Here is a 16,294-nt window from a genome sequence, read left to right as displayed (position 1 = left end):
CATGCTGGCCCCACCCCAGTGGGACCCACCCCAGTGGAGTCAGGCAGAGCCAGTCACTGGAGAAGCCTGGAGCAGAGGAGGCAGCAATCTGAGCTGCTCCTCTCTCATCCAAGGGGCTTCCTCCTCTCATTTGGGGGATAAATGTGAGCTTGTTTCAAAGCCTCAGATGTTCTTTGTAGCACATGGAGTAAGTAAAAGAAAACAAAGACGTGGCAGAAAGGGGTGTGTTGGAGACAGTGAGAAGCAACTTGATCTTGAGGACTCTCCTTCTTGTCACTCTATGAAGCCTCTTCCACCACATAGGGCTCAGGACTGACAAAGCCCCCTCCCTACCCTTCTCAGACTGGACACAAGGTCAGCCATGAGAAAACAGAAAAACAAGGAGAAGAGAGTCTGTAGAGACAAATTGGGAGAGTTCAGGAGGAGAATTTAGGATTTGCTTCTGCCCGTGGGACACAGGCTGGAAATAAAAATGATTTCCTGACTCTTCTCTGAAAGCCAGATAGACTCCACCTAAAACCCTATTGCCAATGATGCAGGGATCCACTTACCAGAGACTACGATCATCTTAAATGTGGAACATTCCCTGCCAGTGGCTGAGTTACGAGCAGAGCAACCATAGATCCCATTATGCTTTGTAGTAATTTTGGGGATAAAGAGCTTTTGTCCTGATTGCAGAAACTTCCCATTAATCGTCCAAGAATACTCTGCCGGTGGGTTAGAGTTCGCGAAGCAGGACAAGTAGAGGTTATCTCCTGAACGGTAATTGATGAATGAAGGGAAAATCCTGGGGAAGTCTGGACCATCTGGAGTAAAGAGAATAAAGCCACAGGTGATGTCGTCCAAGGCAAGGGGATGCATCTGGTCTCTCAAAGGGACACAGTGTCCCTCTGAGCTAAGACACACCCTCAAGGCCCAGCCAAACCCCTTCTGTCTTCACTGAGCCGAGGCCTGAGGTATTCACATGTTTCTCCCATCACAGGCTGTAGACCCCAAGTCTCCCACGACAAGAGCAGCCCCTCCCTTTGTATTCTTGCTTAAGACTGTGCCTAGCCAAGTTTTCCCAGGGCAGGGAGTCATGGCCAGCCCTGGTGTCCAGAAATAAAAGTGTCTGTACTTGGACCTGAGAGAGACTGAGATGCCTGGCCTCTGGTCGTTTGGATTTTTGCTGGTGGCCTGGTCTACAGAGGAACCAAAGATGAAAAGGACATCCAGGGTGACTGGGTCACTGCAGATGCTACCAACTCGATCCCGTATTTCACATTCATAGTGTCCTGTGTCATTTCTTGTGACAGTGGCTAGAATGAGGATCCTGTTTTTACCGGATTGCTTTAGCCTGGGACTGACCGGGAGGCTCTGACCATTTACCCTCCTCATGTCGGTGTAGCCCTGAGTCTTAGGTACACAGGTTAAGGATACATCATTCCTATTCTCCATGGGGTTGAAGTTGTTGCTGGTGATGTAGGGCTTGGGCAGCTCATCTGGGTGGATAACAGAGAGAAGTTTGTCCTGTGTGACACCTTTGATTCCTCCACAGGCATCCTTCAATCAGAGTTGGCATCTCCCACCTCTCAGCCCACCTGAGTCCTTGAAAGTCAATAGCTGGTGCGTGGGTCACAAGACAGATGTATGATGATCTAGGGACTCAAAGACTATGAGGCCACCTGCTCTGTCTTAGGGAAACACAGACTTTCTCAAGTGTGAATTGATCAGCAGTGTTGGGTCATGGACAGACAGGTCAGTGGGAGTCACCGGCCCTGGTACACCTCCCAGTCCCTTTCTAATCAGCTGACTGGCTGGCTCACATTGGGTTCCTTACCTGGAATGTGCAACTGCTGGGCCTCTTCCAAATTCCATCCTACTTTGCCCCCCTAGATGTGATTTCTCTGCAGCTTCCATTTCCAAGGACATTCAGGAGATGAGTAATAATGGCATTTCCCATTGTCCTGAAACCCTAAGATACTGAACAGCCTGGCCTTGGACTGTATGTTTCAGCAGAAATAAGACACGGGAGACCAGAGTCAAACCTGGAGGTCAGTTCAGTCCTCAGGCAGTGGAGGTACAAGGTGGGGCAGTTTCTTGCAGGTGTTTCATGATGACTTACTTGAGCCAGTGACCTCCAAAAATAGAGCATAGTGCAAGCAATGATCTAGAAAGAGTGAGGGGACAGGCAAAAGCTGGTGGTTTTGGAGCAGAAACATATTCCCTGTCCTGGGTTTTTTATTTCCTTCTCCCTCTGCAGAGAGCAGGTGGCTCTTCCTTGATAGCCAGATAGACTTCACTGGAAAACATATGGCCAATGCTCCATGGATCCACTTACCAGGAACTATGAGCCTCTTAATTATGAGATTTGTTCCACCAGTAGCTGAGTTATGGATGAAACAGATGTAGACCATTCTATATGTTTTAGTGATTTAAGGGATAAAGAACACTTGTGCTGATTGCTGGAACTTCCCATCAATCAGCCAAGAATGCTCTGCCAGTGGGTGAGATTCTGTGAGGCAGGAGAGCTTGAGTACTTCCCCTGGATGGTAATAGGTGTATGAAGAGGAAATGGTGGGGACATTCAGGCCATCTGGAGCAAAGAGAATAAAGTCACAGGTGATGTTGTGAGAGGGAAGGGAAAATCCTGGTCTGTGGAAAGACCACAGTGACTCTGTGAGCTAAGTCACAACACTGAAGTCCCAGCCAAATCCCTGTTTTGTTCACTGATCTGGAGCTTGAAGCATTCACCTGTTTCTCCCATCATAACCTGTGGACCCTGTGAGTCTCCCATGACAGGAGCAGCCTCTTCTCTCCCATTGTTGATCAAGCATAAGCCTACTCTTCGTCATCATGGCCAGCTTTGATGTCCAGGTTTAAAGGTCTCTGTACTTGGACCTGAGAGGGACTGAGAGGCCTGGCCTCTGGACATGCATATTTGGGATGGCAGCCTGGCTCACAGAGGAACAGAAGATACTCACAGAGGAGATTCAGGGTGACTGGGTCACTGCGGCTGGAACTCACTGGGTTCTTCATTTCACATTCGTAGGGTCCTGCAGTATCCTTTGTGACACCAAATATAACCAGGGTCCTGTTGTTTTCAGACAGCTGCAACTTGCGACTGATAGGGAGGCTCTGACCATTTATCCACCACAGGTAGCTTACATCCTCAGTGTCAGGATCACAGGATAAGATCACAGTCTCCACGGCCTTCCTTGGGTTTAAGTTGCTGCTGGAGATGGAGGGCTTGGGAATATCCACTGTGCAGATAACAGAGAGAAGATTGCCCTGTGTGGCACCTTTGATTCCTCCAAAGGTATTTTCAATCAGAGATGGTCTTTCTCACCTCTCAGCTCACTCAAGTCCTTAAAAGCCCATGGCAGATGTGTGTGTTACAAGACAGATGCATAGCAATCTGAGGGCTCAGAGAATGTGAGGCTGCCTTCCGTATGTGGAAGAAGCACAGACTTTCTCAAGTGTGAATTGAGCAGCAGCATTGGGGCATGGAAAGACACGGGACCAGCAGTCACAGCCCCTGGTGCCTCTCTGAGTCCCTCCCTCTCCAAATGCCTGCCTGGCCCACCTTGCGGTCCTCACCTGGAGCATGCACTACTGCAATCTTCTTAGTTTCAGTCTTACTTTGCCCCCAAGGTATGTTTTCTCTGCAGCTTCCCTTTCCAAGGGCATCTTAGAGATGGATGATGAAACTTCCCATTGTCTTTAAACCCTTTGCATACAGGGAAGCCTGGCCTGGGACTGGGTACTTCAGCAGAAATAACACAGGGGAGACCAGAGTCAAGCCTGGAGGTCAGTCAGTTCAGTCATCAGGCAGTGGAGCCACAAGGTGGGGCAGTTTTCCCAGCTGTCTCATAGTGAGTGACTTGAGCCAGTGACCACTAAAGATAGAGCAGAGTCCAAGGAATAACCTACAAAGAGTGAAGGGGACAGGCAAGAGCTGATAGCTTTGGACCAAGACGATGTTCCCTGTTCTGGATCCATGATGTTCCTTTCCCCCTGTAGAGGGCAGGTGAGGACCATGTGGATCTTTCTAGAAATATATGTGGATGTTTGCAAATGCAGAAATGACTGGTGGAAAGGGCGAACATGAACTGATGACAGAAGTCTGGCCCTCATGGACCATATGTGTTTGGTGGCCATTAGAGCAATATGTGGGAAGAAGTCTTGCAGATATTTTCTCTCATTAGACATTCTACTCTCTGATTCTATGAGTTTGACTACTCTATGTACCTCATCTCAGCGGATTCCAGAGTGAATTATAGAGTAGAATAGTAGTTTCCAGGACCTGTGGTCGGGGGAATAGGGCATTGTTCCATGGCTGTGCTGTTTCAGTTATGCATCATGAGGAGGTTCTAGGGATCTCCTGTACAGCTTCATACCTATAGTTCATACAGACAAAGTGTTCCTTATGCAGAAAGCTTAAAACCAAGATTTTCGGATTCTAACTTTTTTATTTATTTTGGAATATTTATGGTAGATGTACTGGGTTAGCATCCCAAATCTGAAAAATTTAAAATCCAAAATGCTCCAGTGAGCACTTTTTTTAGCATCACATCAGTGGTCAGAAGTGTTGGATTCTGGAGCATTTCAGATTTTGGATTTCTGGATTTGGGATGCTCAATTCATAATACTCTAATTTTCCCATAAAAAATTGTCAGGAGTTTAGACCTCATGTTATCTTCTGACTCTAGTAACAAAACAATAAAAGATTTGAAGGAAACATTAAAATGTTGTCATAAGTGGAAATTTTTACTGATGGTCCAAACATCTAAGATCAATTGCTATTAGTAGTATTTCTCTTGATACCAAATTAAGGTTTAAGTGTGGGGTGAATTCCAGCAGGATCACATTATGCTCAAAGAAAGATGCCAAAGGTGATTTGAAATTAGCAAGTCCTTAAGTGGAGAGAGTCCCGTTAAAAGGACAGAACTGGTCAGTGTGTCAATTACATAAAGGGAGGAATGATGCCGAATTAAAAGAAGTGATATGTGTTATGTTAGTAAATATAGTAAGAAATCACTGTTTCTAATTTCTGTGCAGTGTTAGGAAAAATGAGGAGGAGCCCAAAACAGGTATGTGAAATGCTTTCTTCATTTTCTCTTAACCTCAGGAAATACAACTAGAGTTAAGTTTGTGTGAATTAGGAAGAGTCTAAGTGAGACGCCAATGGCTCATGTGTCCCCCACACGAAGAACCCCAACTTATGAAAATGGCATCATCAGGAGGAAACAATTGTATGTGGCACAGGCTGTAAAACCATCCGATAGCACCCCCTGGCCACCTCCAACAGGCCCCCGAAACCACCAGTATTCCCACTATGTGTAAGTTACAGCCTTGGAGGTTGTACCACAACTACAAAATTTAAAAACTGCTCTTGTCAATACAAAATGTTAAATATGAAGTTGGATATATTGTTCCATTTTTTCCCCCACTCTTTTTGAACTTTCCTTTTCCAGTTTTGGAAGTTTCTATTGACACATCCTCAAGTTAGGGATTCTTTTCTCAGCTGTGTGCCTTCTACCAGTAGGCATCAAAAACATTCTTCATTTCTCTAACAGCAGGTTTTTCTTTTTTTTCTGAGATGGAGTCTCGCTCTGTTGCCCACTCTGGAGTGCAGTGGGAAGATCTTGGCTAACTGCAAGCTCCGCCTCCCGGGTTCAGGCCATTCTCCTGCCTCAGCCTCCTCCGTAGCTAGGACTACAGGCACCCGCCACCACGCCTGGCTAATTTGTTTGTATTTTTAGTAGAGATGGCATTTCACTGTGTTTAGCAGGATGGTCTCCATCTCCTGACCTTGTGATCCACCCGCCTCGGCTTCCCAAAGTGCTGGGATTACAGGTGTTGGCCACTGTGCCGGCCATTTCTGAGGGATTTTAATGAGTTATTGACTTTTGAGTTTGTTCAGCTGTTTACTTACTGTTAGAACCGACTGACAAATTTCAAGCCTGTTATATGGAAACAGGAAACCAGAAGTCTCTAGGAAGTGACTGGAGAATGTGAACTCCATAGTAAGTTGAGGATGGAGTCGCGAGTGAAATGGATGAAATCAGCCCATGGGCTTTGGAGACTGCAGGCCTGCCCAGCCTCTGACACCCTGGTGAGTCAGTGCAAAGATTACAACAGTGACAGCAAACTAGCATGGCTGACTCCATCTGCCATCTAGTCTCAGGCTGGCTGTCCTCACTCATTCCTGGACATTGGCCAGGCTAACCATGTGTGGAATGTAGTTTATGGATTAACTTTGAAGAAACAATGATAATAGTTCCTCCATAACACTAATACCCTTATTTTGCCCAGGGATTGCCTTTGTAAAACTGGTGAAAGACCATGAGAGTAAGATTATAGGAGGGAACTGAATTCTGCTAAAATGTAGGCATAGTTTCTAAAATCCCTTACTGCTCAAATGTCATTTGGCCAGAGTTTACAAAATTTGTATTTAATTGCTCTTATAGATAACATCATTATTGTAGAACCTGAGATTGGTCTTTTGAGATGTTTCTCATTCTTTGCATTCTGGAAACCCGCTGACCTCATACATACCCATGACTAATGGCTCAGCCAGTCACGTGGTCCCCACCTAGAGTCAGATTCAAGCACAAACAGATCATTTCCCTCCGCCCGCATGATTCCATCCCCAAACAATCAGCAGTACCCATTTTTTAGTCCTGTGCCCCTGAAACTATCCTTGAAAATCTCTAACCCCTGATCCACTAGGGAGTCTGATTTAAGTGATAATAAACCTCCTTCCTCCTGTTTGGCAGACTTGGAGTCATTAAAATCTTTCTTTACTGCAAATCACCATCGGGATAAATTGGTTCTGTTTGTGCAGGAGGCCAGAAGAACTTGTCTGGGAATTATAAGAGTGGATGGAGGAGCTGCCTATCCCTGTCCCACGGTCTTGTCCACAGATCAGCCTCACAAAGGGGCAGAGCCCTGGATGGGGATACAGTGGAAGCTCATTCTCTTAGTGACCTGGGGACTTTGGCTCGAGATGAAGCCTGGCAGTAGTGGAAACTCCAGGTGATTTTTGTGCTTTTCCTATTTCCTAGGAGGTGGGCCAGGCCACAGTGTGAGCAGGAAGGGAACAGAACAATTAGCGTAGTTAGAGGGAGTGTCTGTGGAAGGCTTAGGGGTGGAGGAAGAAGCTGTGCAGGACAGGGCTTGTCAGTTAAAATGAAGATGGAGGAAGATGAGGGACACAGAGAAGCAGAGAGAGGCAGAGGCAGCATGGCAGTGAACAGTGGGGCCTATAGTGACTTCAGAGACAACAGGGACCTGGTGTCCCCAGTTCCACAGGCCAGGATCAGGGAGCCCAGAAAACCCTCCAGTGGCCAAAGGGCTTCAGAGTTACATGAGGTGGGTTGGCGTTAGGGGCAAGAGGTAGTGGGGGATGAAACATGGGTGTCAGCCTCTGAAGGACAAGGGACAGGTGTGGCTAGACCTCCTAGGATTCTGCATCCAAGATCCAGTCCCTAAAGAGGTTTTGGATCAGTCATTTCTTCATTCAATTCCTTCACTTGTTATGTGAGAGCTCCTAAGTGTGTGTCTCTCACTGGGACCATGCTGGTGCAGGGTGTGAGTGGGGAAAGAAAACAAGGTCCTCTTTTCTATCCTGTCATGCCAGTGAACACAGGATTTCAGGTTCAGTGATAGGGGTTAAGATCTGAGTGGGAGGCCTGGACATTTTTTGCACTGACTCTGACAGTTGAGGCAGGTGATTTAGTTCTGGAGTGCAGACTAATCAGCTGAGCATTTGCTCTCACTCCTCTGAGGTTTGGATGCCTAAGAAGAGAGGATTTCAGCCAATAAATGTCTATGGGGTCCTTGGAACCCAATAAGCCCTCACTTCTGGTGGAGGAGAGGCTGGGCCTGTGGCTGCAGACAGACCTCATGTGACCCTGATCTGCCTTTTGTGTTTTTGTGACTCTGGTTCAGAGACTGTGCCTTCCTGTGTCTCAGTTTTCTCTCAGTCAAATAAGCTAAATGCCAAATGGACTGTGGCTTTTCATGCTATCTGTGAATAAATTGTAAATTCTTCACAGTCACCTGACCTAATGCTTGGTGCAGTGGAGGTGTTCACACAAACAGCAATTATTATTATTCACTTCCATGAGAAAGCACTTTTAGGTCAGATCCCTGTGGACAACCTGCTGCCAGGTATATTTTCTCTCTTTTGTTTCTGCTTCTGGGGACATTAGACTCGCAAAGCAGTTGGCTGATGGCCTACAGAGCTTGTCTTTCTGTCCTCTCTACTCTGAGTCTCAGGTGAAGAAAGCTCTGTCCTTGCCCAGATGAGGCTCTGAGGGCTGAGCCCTGGCTGGTGAGCAGCTCCAGGAGACACAGTCCTCAGACAGCTGGTAAATCCTTGGTCCCAGTAAGCCCTGCCACAACCCAACCTTGGTACAGCCTCCTCAGCTTTATCTGGAGTAAGGATTTAGGGACAGTGGTCTGGGGTTGAGGCCTCTAGGGCTGAGCTTCTCTGAGAGTATCTAAAGGGGCCTCTTAGGCAAAGCCCTACTCAGTTCTCCAGGGTCTTTCTCAGGATCAAGTTTATGAAGAGGGCATGAGGTGCTTGGCTGAGATTCACCTCTTGCTGAGCACACTCCCTTCAGACTGTCCTTCCTGTGCAGCAAGTGTCTGCAGGGTCTGGAGGCAGGAAAGGAATTCTGATCTGTTGTAGTTTGTCTCCTCTGTGTGTGTCCTGCACTAAATGCCGAAACTCCAACATGCGACATAAGGCAGAGAGGGACACAGGCACTTTCTAGGCCTGACAATCCTGTTTGTGTAAAGTAGAACTGACCCCCAACCACCAACACCCAGGGATCATGTGGAATCACTCACGGTATAAGGTGAAATGTCCAGTTAGTCCTTCAGTCTTATCACCTAGCTTCATGATTTGTATGGTGTAGGATCCTGTGTCGTTCTGGGTGACATTCTGGATCAGCAGGGATGCATTGGAATATACTGTTTCTCGTCCACTGTATGCAGGCCCAGATATAATTGTTTCAGCGTCTATTACATATGATGTAATGTAATGGTGGATGTCCATTATTTGCCCTTTGTACCAGATGTAGCCAATAGGATTCTGGGGCAAGTTGTGGACAAGTAGCAGAACATCCTTCCCCTCAGAAACTTTGGTTGGCTGGGCTTCAATCGTGACTTGGGCAGTGGTGGGCATGTTCCAGAAGATTAAAAGTGATGCTATGAGGTGGAGAGAGCATCAGTCAATATTGCGGCGTATCTATGGGGGTGAAAAATGGGGTCCTGGGTCCTGAGAAGATCTCTTCAATCATCAGTCTTGAAGACACACACACACACAGAAACACACACACACCCCTTTTTTGTGTGTATGTGTTTGTGCTTGTGTCCTACTGTCCTACTGGGTCAAGGCCAGCGGCACGACCCCCATTCCTTCAACCCTTCTGACCTTGTCATTTTTCTGTTTGGAATCCTCTTCCCCAGGGATCTTCACACCTCCCTCCACACTACCCTTAGGTCCTGCTCACATCAGGGCATCCTTAGACTTCTTTCCTGACACCTCCTTCAGAGACCCTGGGTCTTCTCTTTCTGACCTGTCCTTCCTCTGCTTCCTCCGGAGCTCTTGTCAACACCTGACCTCACATTCTAGATCTCTTTGCATGTCTGTCTTCCTCCCCATGACAGCGTGAGCTCCCTGAGGACAGGGACTTTTATGATCTTGGTTGCACCCCAGTGCCTGGGACAGGCTGTAGACTCCTGTAGATGTGAGAGTTCCCAGGTCCCTCCATGCCTGGGGTGTTTTTTTCTTTCGCCAATTGTTGAGGTTTTTGGCTGAGGACAGTGTTTCATGCAATGCTTATGTTTTCATTTGAAGTGAAATCTGATAATCGTTATTATCATTTTTCAAAATGTGGTGTCCAGTGTTGATTAACCAGGAAAACAGAACACTTGAGATTTTCTTACCTCTTACCAATTCCAGTTCAATGTGATTTTCCTGTTTTGACCCCTGTCCCTCTCTGGTGTATTTTCCCCTATCCAGGCTCCAACAGAGCCTTCTTTTCTGTTTTTGTTTTTTTCTTTTCCTTTTTTGTTTTGACAGTCTCATACTGTCGCCTAGTCTGTCGTGAAGTGGCGTGATTTTGGCTCACTACAACCTCTGCCTCCTGGGTTCATGCAAATCTCCTGCCTCAGCCTCCCGAGTAGCTAGGATTACAGGAGCACACCACCACACCTGGTTAATTTTTTGTATTTTTAGTAGAGACGGGGTTTCACTGTGTTCAGCAGACTGGTCTTGAACTCCTGACCTCATGATCCACCTACCTCAGCCTCCCAAAGTACTTTCTTCTTTTATTTCTTAGAACCGCATCCTCTCCAGGAAACCCCATCCAATCATTCTGCTTCCTCCTCCTGTCCTCTCCCAGGAAGTTCTCTCCTCACCTGTGAGCAGGAGCTCCTTCCAGGTGATGTGCAGTGTGCAGGGAGGTGCTGAGAGGGGTCCCATGACCTGTGCTGCCTGCATGTTCTCCTCTGTGGAGATGAGCCTGGGATCCAGAATCTTTCGTAGCATAGCTGTCAGCTGTGCTGTCCTTCCTCCTTCTGTGCTGAGCCTCTTCCTGGTGCAGGAGCACTTCTCAGGCTCATGGGTGGAGTCTGAGCCCAGGACACCTCTCTGTTCCCTCCCCTCTCAGTCCTGCCTCCTTGTCCCTCCTTCTCTTTTTCCTTTGTCTGTGTGTCAGGTCCCTGGGAAGTGTGGAGGCCTCTTCTTTTCAGCAGTGATTCTGTCACCAAACCTCAATCCACACTATGTCCAGAAACACAAACACACACACAAGAGACCCACACAGACACACAGAGTCACACACATACCCTGTAGGTTGGGCAAGCACAGTCCTGGGTCTCAGCATCCTGCTGTCCCAATGGCTCTGGTTTGAGGTGCACATTCATACTCTTTGCCCTCTTTCATCCCCATCTGGCTCTCCCCTTCAGTGCAGGAGGCTGGAGCTGCACCAGGTCCCTGTCACATGGACACCACATTGTGCTGTGGGTGAGCTGTGTGTTGCCTGGTGACAGGGACCCTTTCTTTCTCTAATTGTGTCTAGCTTGGCTGCAGCTTCCAAGGATGGACATTCAGGACCTGGGTGTCCCAGAGGAAACTGTCCTTCCTGGAGGAGTGCAGGGTGAATCTCACATGCCTCTTGGGAGGAGAGGCCTGTGCTGGTTGCTCGATGGGGGCTGTGAGTCCCATGGTCAAAAGGACAGTTGTCAGTCACTCTATTGCTCCCTGGAGTTTAGTGACTGAGCTGGGGCTCAGCGTTTCTCATTTCTTCCTGACCATCATTGGTGTTCAGCAGGGCAGGAGAATCAATGCCAGGGGAGCAGTGACAGGTCATTTTCATTTTCTCATTCCCAGAGACCAGAAGCCAGGATTCTGACTCCAGGGCACGGTATCACACCCTGCTGGTGTCTATGAATGTCATGAGTGCTCATAGTGTCATGTTACCTTGGCATTCATTTTTTAAGGTGTACGTTTATTTTCCTCACATCAGAGGCAGGCCTGGTTCACCATGGCAGTTTTCAATACTGTATCTGGTTCAAGTGGGTCCAGTTGGTGGCCAGAGATAAAATCTTAGAGGCATCTCTCTTGCTTGGTGTGCTGGACTCCCCTCTCTCCAGCTGCTTTCTTTGAACTGATAATTCTGACATTTGCCCTCACATTTAAAGTGACCACTTGTCAGTCACAGCATGATCTCCTGGTCCCAGTGTTTGCTGCTTGCTTCAAACACATCCATTAAAACTCCCTGCTGGAAATCTGTCAGATAACACCTGAACTTACTAAAGCCATTAGCTTACCAGTCTCTTCTCTCCTCCCTGCCTGGGCTCACTGACCTCTGTATCTGTGGTCTCCAGGTGTGCTGAGTGCTCCCCAGTGTCTGTAAGTAGTAAAAACACTTACACTTTCACGTTGTGGTTTTATCACTGTAGCCTCACATGCCATCCAGGGCTTGACATGGAGGCTGCCCTATGGGATCTGTGCTGGTTGAGCCCGTGCTGGAGCTCTTGTTTTGGGACCTCTGGTTCTTCTGCAGATGGGAGCTTCCAGCTAACTTGATTGAAAGAGTGATATGTTTCATTGAAAACACTGGTTCAGATGATGTATTCATGGGCTTCAGCTGCCATAACAAACACCTTAGCCTGGGTGAATTAAATAATGGAAATCAATTTTTCACAGTTCTGTGAATAATGTGCTATATTTAAAATGTGCAATCAAGTGGAATTAACCACATACACAGTGTTCAGTTACCATCACCACTATTTTTCTGAGAAGATTTTATCATTTTTAACTGAAACTTTGTATCTTTTTTTTTTTTTATTATACTTTAAGTTCTAGGGTACATGTGCATAACGTGCAGGTTTGTTACATATGTATATATGTGCCATGTTGGTGTGCTGCACCCATCAACTCGTCAGCACCCATCAATTCATCATTTATATCAGGTATAACTCCCCAATGCAATCCCTCCCTCCTCCCCCCTCCCCATGATAGGCCCCAGTGTGTGATGTTCCCCTTCCCGAGTCCAAGTGAGCTCATTGTTCAGTTCCCACCTATGAGTGAGAACATGCAGTGTTTGGTTTTCTCTTCTTGTGATAGTTTGCTAAGAATGATGGTTTCCAGCTGCATCCATGTCCCTACAAAGGACGCAAACTCATCCTTTTTTATGGCTGCATAGTATTCCATGGTGTATATGTGCCACATTTTCTTAATCCAGTCTGTCACTTTTAAACAATAATAACTCCCTGTATTTTCCACCCTAGATCTTGATCATCTCTATTCTATCTCTATGAATTTGCCTATTCTTGATGTTTCATATAAGTGGAATTATAGATATATGTTATTTTGTTTCTGACATATGTCACTTAGCATAATGTTTCCAAAGTCCCTGCATGTTCCAGCGGATGTCAGAGCTTCATTCTTCTTTATGGCAGATTAACATTCCATTGTATGTGTCACCACATTTGTTTATTCATGTGTTGATGAACACTTGGATTGTTTTCATATTTTATCTTTTGTGAGTAATGCTGCAATCAACATCCCAGGTAAATACCTGTTTGAGTCCCTGGATTCAATTCTTTGGGTATATACCTAGGAATGGATGCTATTCCATATGAGAATTCTATGAGTAGCTTCTTGAGGAACAGCACAACTGTTTCTCCTGGTGGCTGTACTTTTTTATAATCTCACCAGCAGTGCATGAGGATTCCAAATTCTACATAATGCTTTCACTTATTATTTAACATTTTAAAAGAATGGTAGCCATATTTGTGGGTGTAGTGTGGGATCCCATTTTGGCTTTGACTTTGTATTTTCCTCATGACTAATGATGCTGAGTATCTTTTCAGGCCCCTCTTGATGATTTGCATATCTTATTTGAAGAAAAGTCTATTTGAGTCCTTTGGCCCATTTATATAAATTGGGTGGTTTGTCTTTTTGCTGTCGAGTTGTAGCAGTTCTTTATATATTCTGGGCATGAAACCGTTGTCTATGTGATTTGTAACTATTATGTCTCATTCTGTGTTTGGTCTTTTTATTTTCTTGATAATATCCTTTGATGCACAAAAGGCTTGCCTCTTTAGCCCAGTTTATCTGTTTTTCCTTTTTCTTTCTCATGCATTTGGGTCATACCTGAGAATTCATTGCACATTTGAGGTCGTTAAGTTTTACTGTATGTCTTTTTCTAAGATATTTTTGTGGTTATAGATCTTATAATTAACTCACTGATCCATTTTTAGATAATTGTTTGATATGGTTGGAAGTATAGTTCTCTAAGTTTATTGTTTTACGTGTGGTTACCTAGTTGTTTCCGCACCATTATTTGAGAGGATGATTGTTCCTCCATTAAATGATCTTGACACCCTTATGCAAGAGCAATGAACTAAGAGGGTGAGGGTTTATTTCTGGACTCTCAATTGTATCCCGTTGGTCCCTATTTGTATTCTTATGCCAGCAGCCTCTGTTTTTAATAGTTGTAATGTTTTGTGAGATTTCAAATAAGAAAGTTTAAGTTCTGCAATTTATTTTGGCAAAATTATTTTGGCTCTTTCAAGGATACTTTTTTGAAAAGCAAGGAGGCCAATGTTTAGCAGTTAGAAAGCATTTTCTGTCTTCTTTCAATGGAAATTTTGCAGTCTAGGGATCTTTTCAAGAATTTTATCAAAGTAGGTAAATTATCATCACTTCCTTTGCTGAGGTACTTTTAAAATGTGTGTTGAGGAATTGAGAGACCCTGGAAGCACTTGCCCATGTGGTGAGGGACAGTGAGCTCCATAATGAGGGGCACAGAAAACATTACTTTGGGGCACAATGTTGTCAGGTTAGCTGTGTGCATCACTCAGCAGAGTGAAAGCAGCTGAGACCCAGAGAAGCCAGTGAGGTCTGCTCTTGGAAGGCAAAGACCAGCAGGTGAATGTCCTCAGGGGCAAATGGACTGCACTGGTACCCATTGCAGTGGACTGGAAAAAGGTAAGAGGCTTTAAATATTCAATATTCTCACTCAGCTCTTCAGCAGGAGATTTGGGCCCTGGGCTGATACTGTTCTGCAGCAGGATCAGGGTAGACAGGAATGGCTGCATATCAGGCCTAAGTCCATGTCATCCTCTCAGGCATTGCACTGAAAATGGAGAATTTTGTTCAGAGGCCCAGCCGGGGCACATAGGAGGAAACACTTTATTAAAATTTTTTTAAGAAAACAGTATGCATGCTTTATTCTTCTAGAATAATTATTAATGTGATGTTTTTCAATGTATCTCTTAAAGGAATTGTGAGAATCATCTACATGATATATATTTTATGTGGTCTTTTCTATAATTGCCGCTTTCATATGTTCTTATAGAAACCATTTCCTTTGCAAACACACAGGCAGTATCTCTGTGTTCATTTCTACTGGGAAATCTTTATGCAGGGTGGAGAGAGTCACATTTCCTAATGAGAGATGATAACCATATGACTACCAGAAAAAATGTCCAGATGCTGCTGGTAATGAACATGGTGCTGCAGGTGGAGGTCAGTTTAAGGAGGTGTCAGGGAAAGTAATTTTGACTGTCTCTTTTTTTTTTTTTAAACAAAATCATGGGTAGAAGCCACGACCTGGACCCACCACATGTTGGAATGGATGAGGGACAGAAATAGAGCTCAGTCAATTAAGAAAGAAATTCAGGAGTGTGCAAGAGGTTTGAGAGGTCAACGGGTGTGAGAGGTGAATGGGTGAATGATGAGAATGTTCAAAACATCTTCTTTCTCCATAATAACAGAGCATTTAGGCCCCTGAGCCAGACAGTGTCCAGGCCAGGGGGAGCAGGATGTTGTCAGGTCTCCTGGACAAAAGTGAGACTCCAGCAGTGTCCAGTTACTTGGTCCAATTTGGGATTTATTCCTATTTTAAAAATGATCCAATAGTGTACAATTTTGAAAATATACAAAAATCCCTATGCTACCATTCATAGATAACCAAGATGGCCCTAAGATGGTGAGAGAATCAGAATGGTGTTGGGGTTTACTTTGTGTACTTTTTTCTCCCAATATCTACAGAATTCCCTACATCCCACTTTTTAAAGTAACCCAGTGGGTGTCTTTCCCTTTCACAGTTACAGACCTTTCCAGTTCATCATTACAGACCCTTGGAAAACCCATACCCTTTCTGCTGTGAGGTACAGGCAGCCATGTGGCATCACCTCTAAACATGCCTTCTGGGACATCAAATTGCTGATTAAGTAAATGTTCTTTCAATAGATATTAAAGACCTCCATTTTACCTGTCTCACACTTGTAATTATTTTACCAAGAGGTGATGGGTTTTGGTGGTTATTGGCTTTTTTAGATTAGTGTAGATTATTGCTTCTGCCTGGGGCAAATTTTTCATTCAGAAAAGCATTCAGCAAAGTCTGGAGACATTGCTCTTTGTCAGAGCTGGGAGAGGGAGTCCTGCTGGCCTTGAGCAGGTAGAGTCCCCAGATAGTGCTGAACATTCTAGAGCTCACAGAGCCCCACCAGCATGACCACTACAAAGTTCTATGCTGAGGAGGTGTGGAGGGCCCTGATGTGCCTCCTCTAACTTTCCTGGAGCTTCTTACCTTCTCCTTCCATCAGTCTCTACCACTTTCTTACCTCAGCTTGCTCCTTGAACCTTAACACCCTCCACTTGAACTTGCCCTTAGTTTAAGACCTGCTGTAATCTCTCAACTTCCTTGGCCACTTTCTGATCCTTAGTAGGGTATCCTCTAGAGGGCACCCTCACCTTTCCTGGAGCTTCCCAGGATCCAGA

At 45.5% G+C, this 16,294-nt stretch overlaps 1 protein-coding gene across 2 annotated transcripts in view; it reads right to left on the bottom strand.

Moving 5' to 3' along the window:
- Positions 1–10,480, bottom strand: part of LOC111534901 (pregnancy-specific beta-1-glycoprotein 2-like) — a 13,559-nt gene extending 3,079 nt beyond the window's left edge. The window contains exons 1-5 of one of the 2 annotated variants that reach the window (XM_023201387.1): positions 10,417–10,480; positions 8,842–9,201; positions 2,964–3,242; positions 1,194–1,481; positions 552–806 (exon numbers count right to left, since the gene is read on the bottom strand). In XM_023201387.1, coding sequence (XP_023057155.1) covers positions 552–806; positions 1,194–1,481; positions 2,964–3,242; positions 8,842–9,201; positions 10,417–10,480 — 1,246 coding nt within the window. Of the gene's footprint in view, positions 1–551; positions 807–1,193; positions 1,482–2,414; positions 2,576–2,963; positions 3,243–8,841; positions 9,202–10,416 lie in introns of those variants that run through there. The other variant, XM_023201388.1, reaches the window with a different exon arrangement.
- Positions 10,481–16,294: the final 5,814 nt, after the last annotated feature.

The sequence above is a fragment of the Piliocolobus tephrosceles genome, chromosome 21 (assembly GCF_002776525.5).
Source record: "Piliocolobus tephrosceles isolate RC106 chromosome 21, ASM277652v3, whole genome shotgun sequence".
Lineage (NCBI taxonomy): Eukaryota > Metazoa > Chordata > Mammalia > Primates > Cercopithecidae > Piliocolobus > Piliocolobus tephrosceles.
This window is presented reverse-complemented; position numbering and strand designations above follow the sequence as displayed.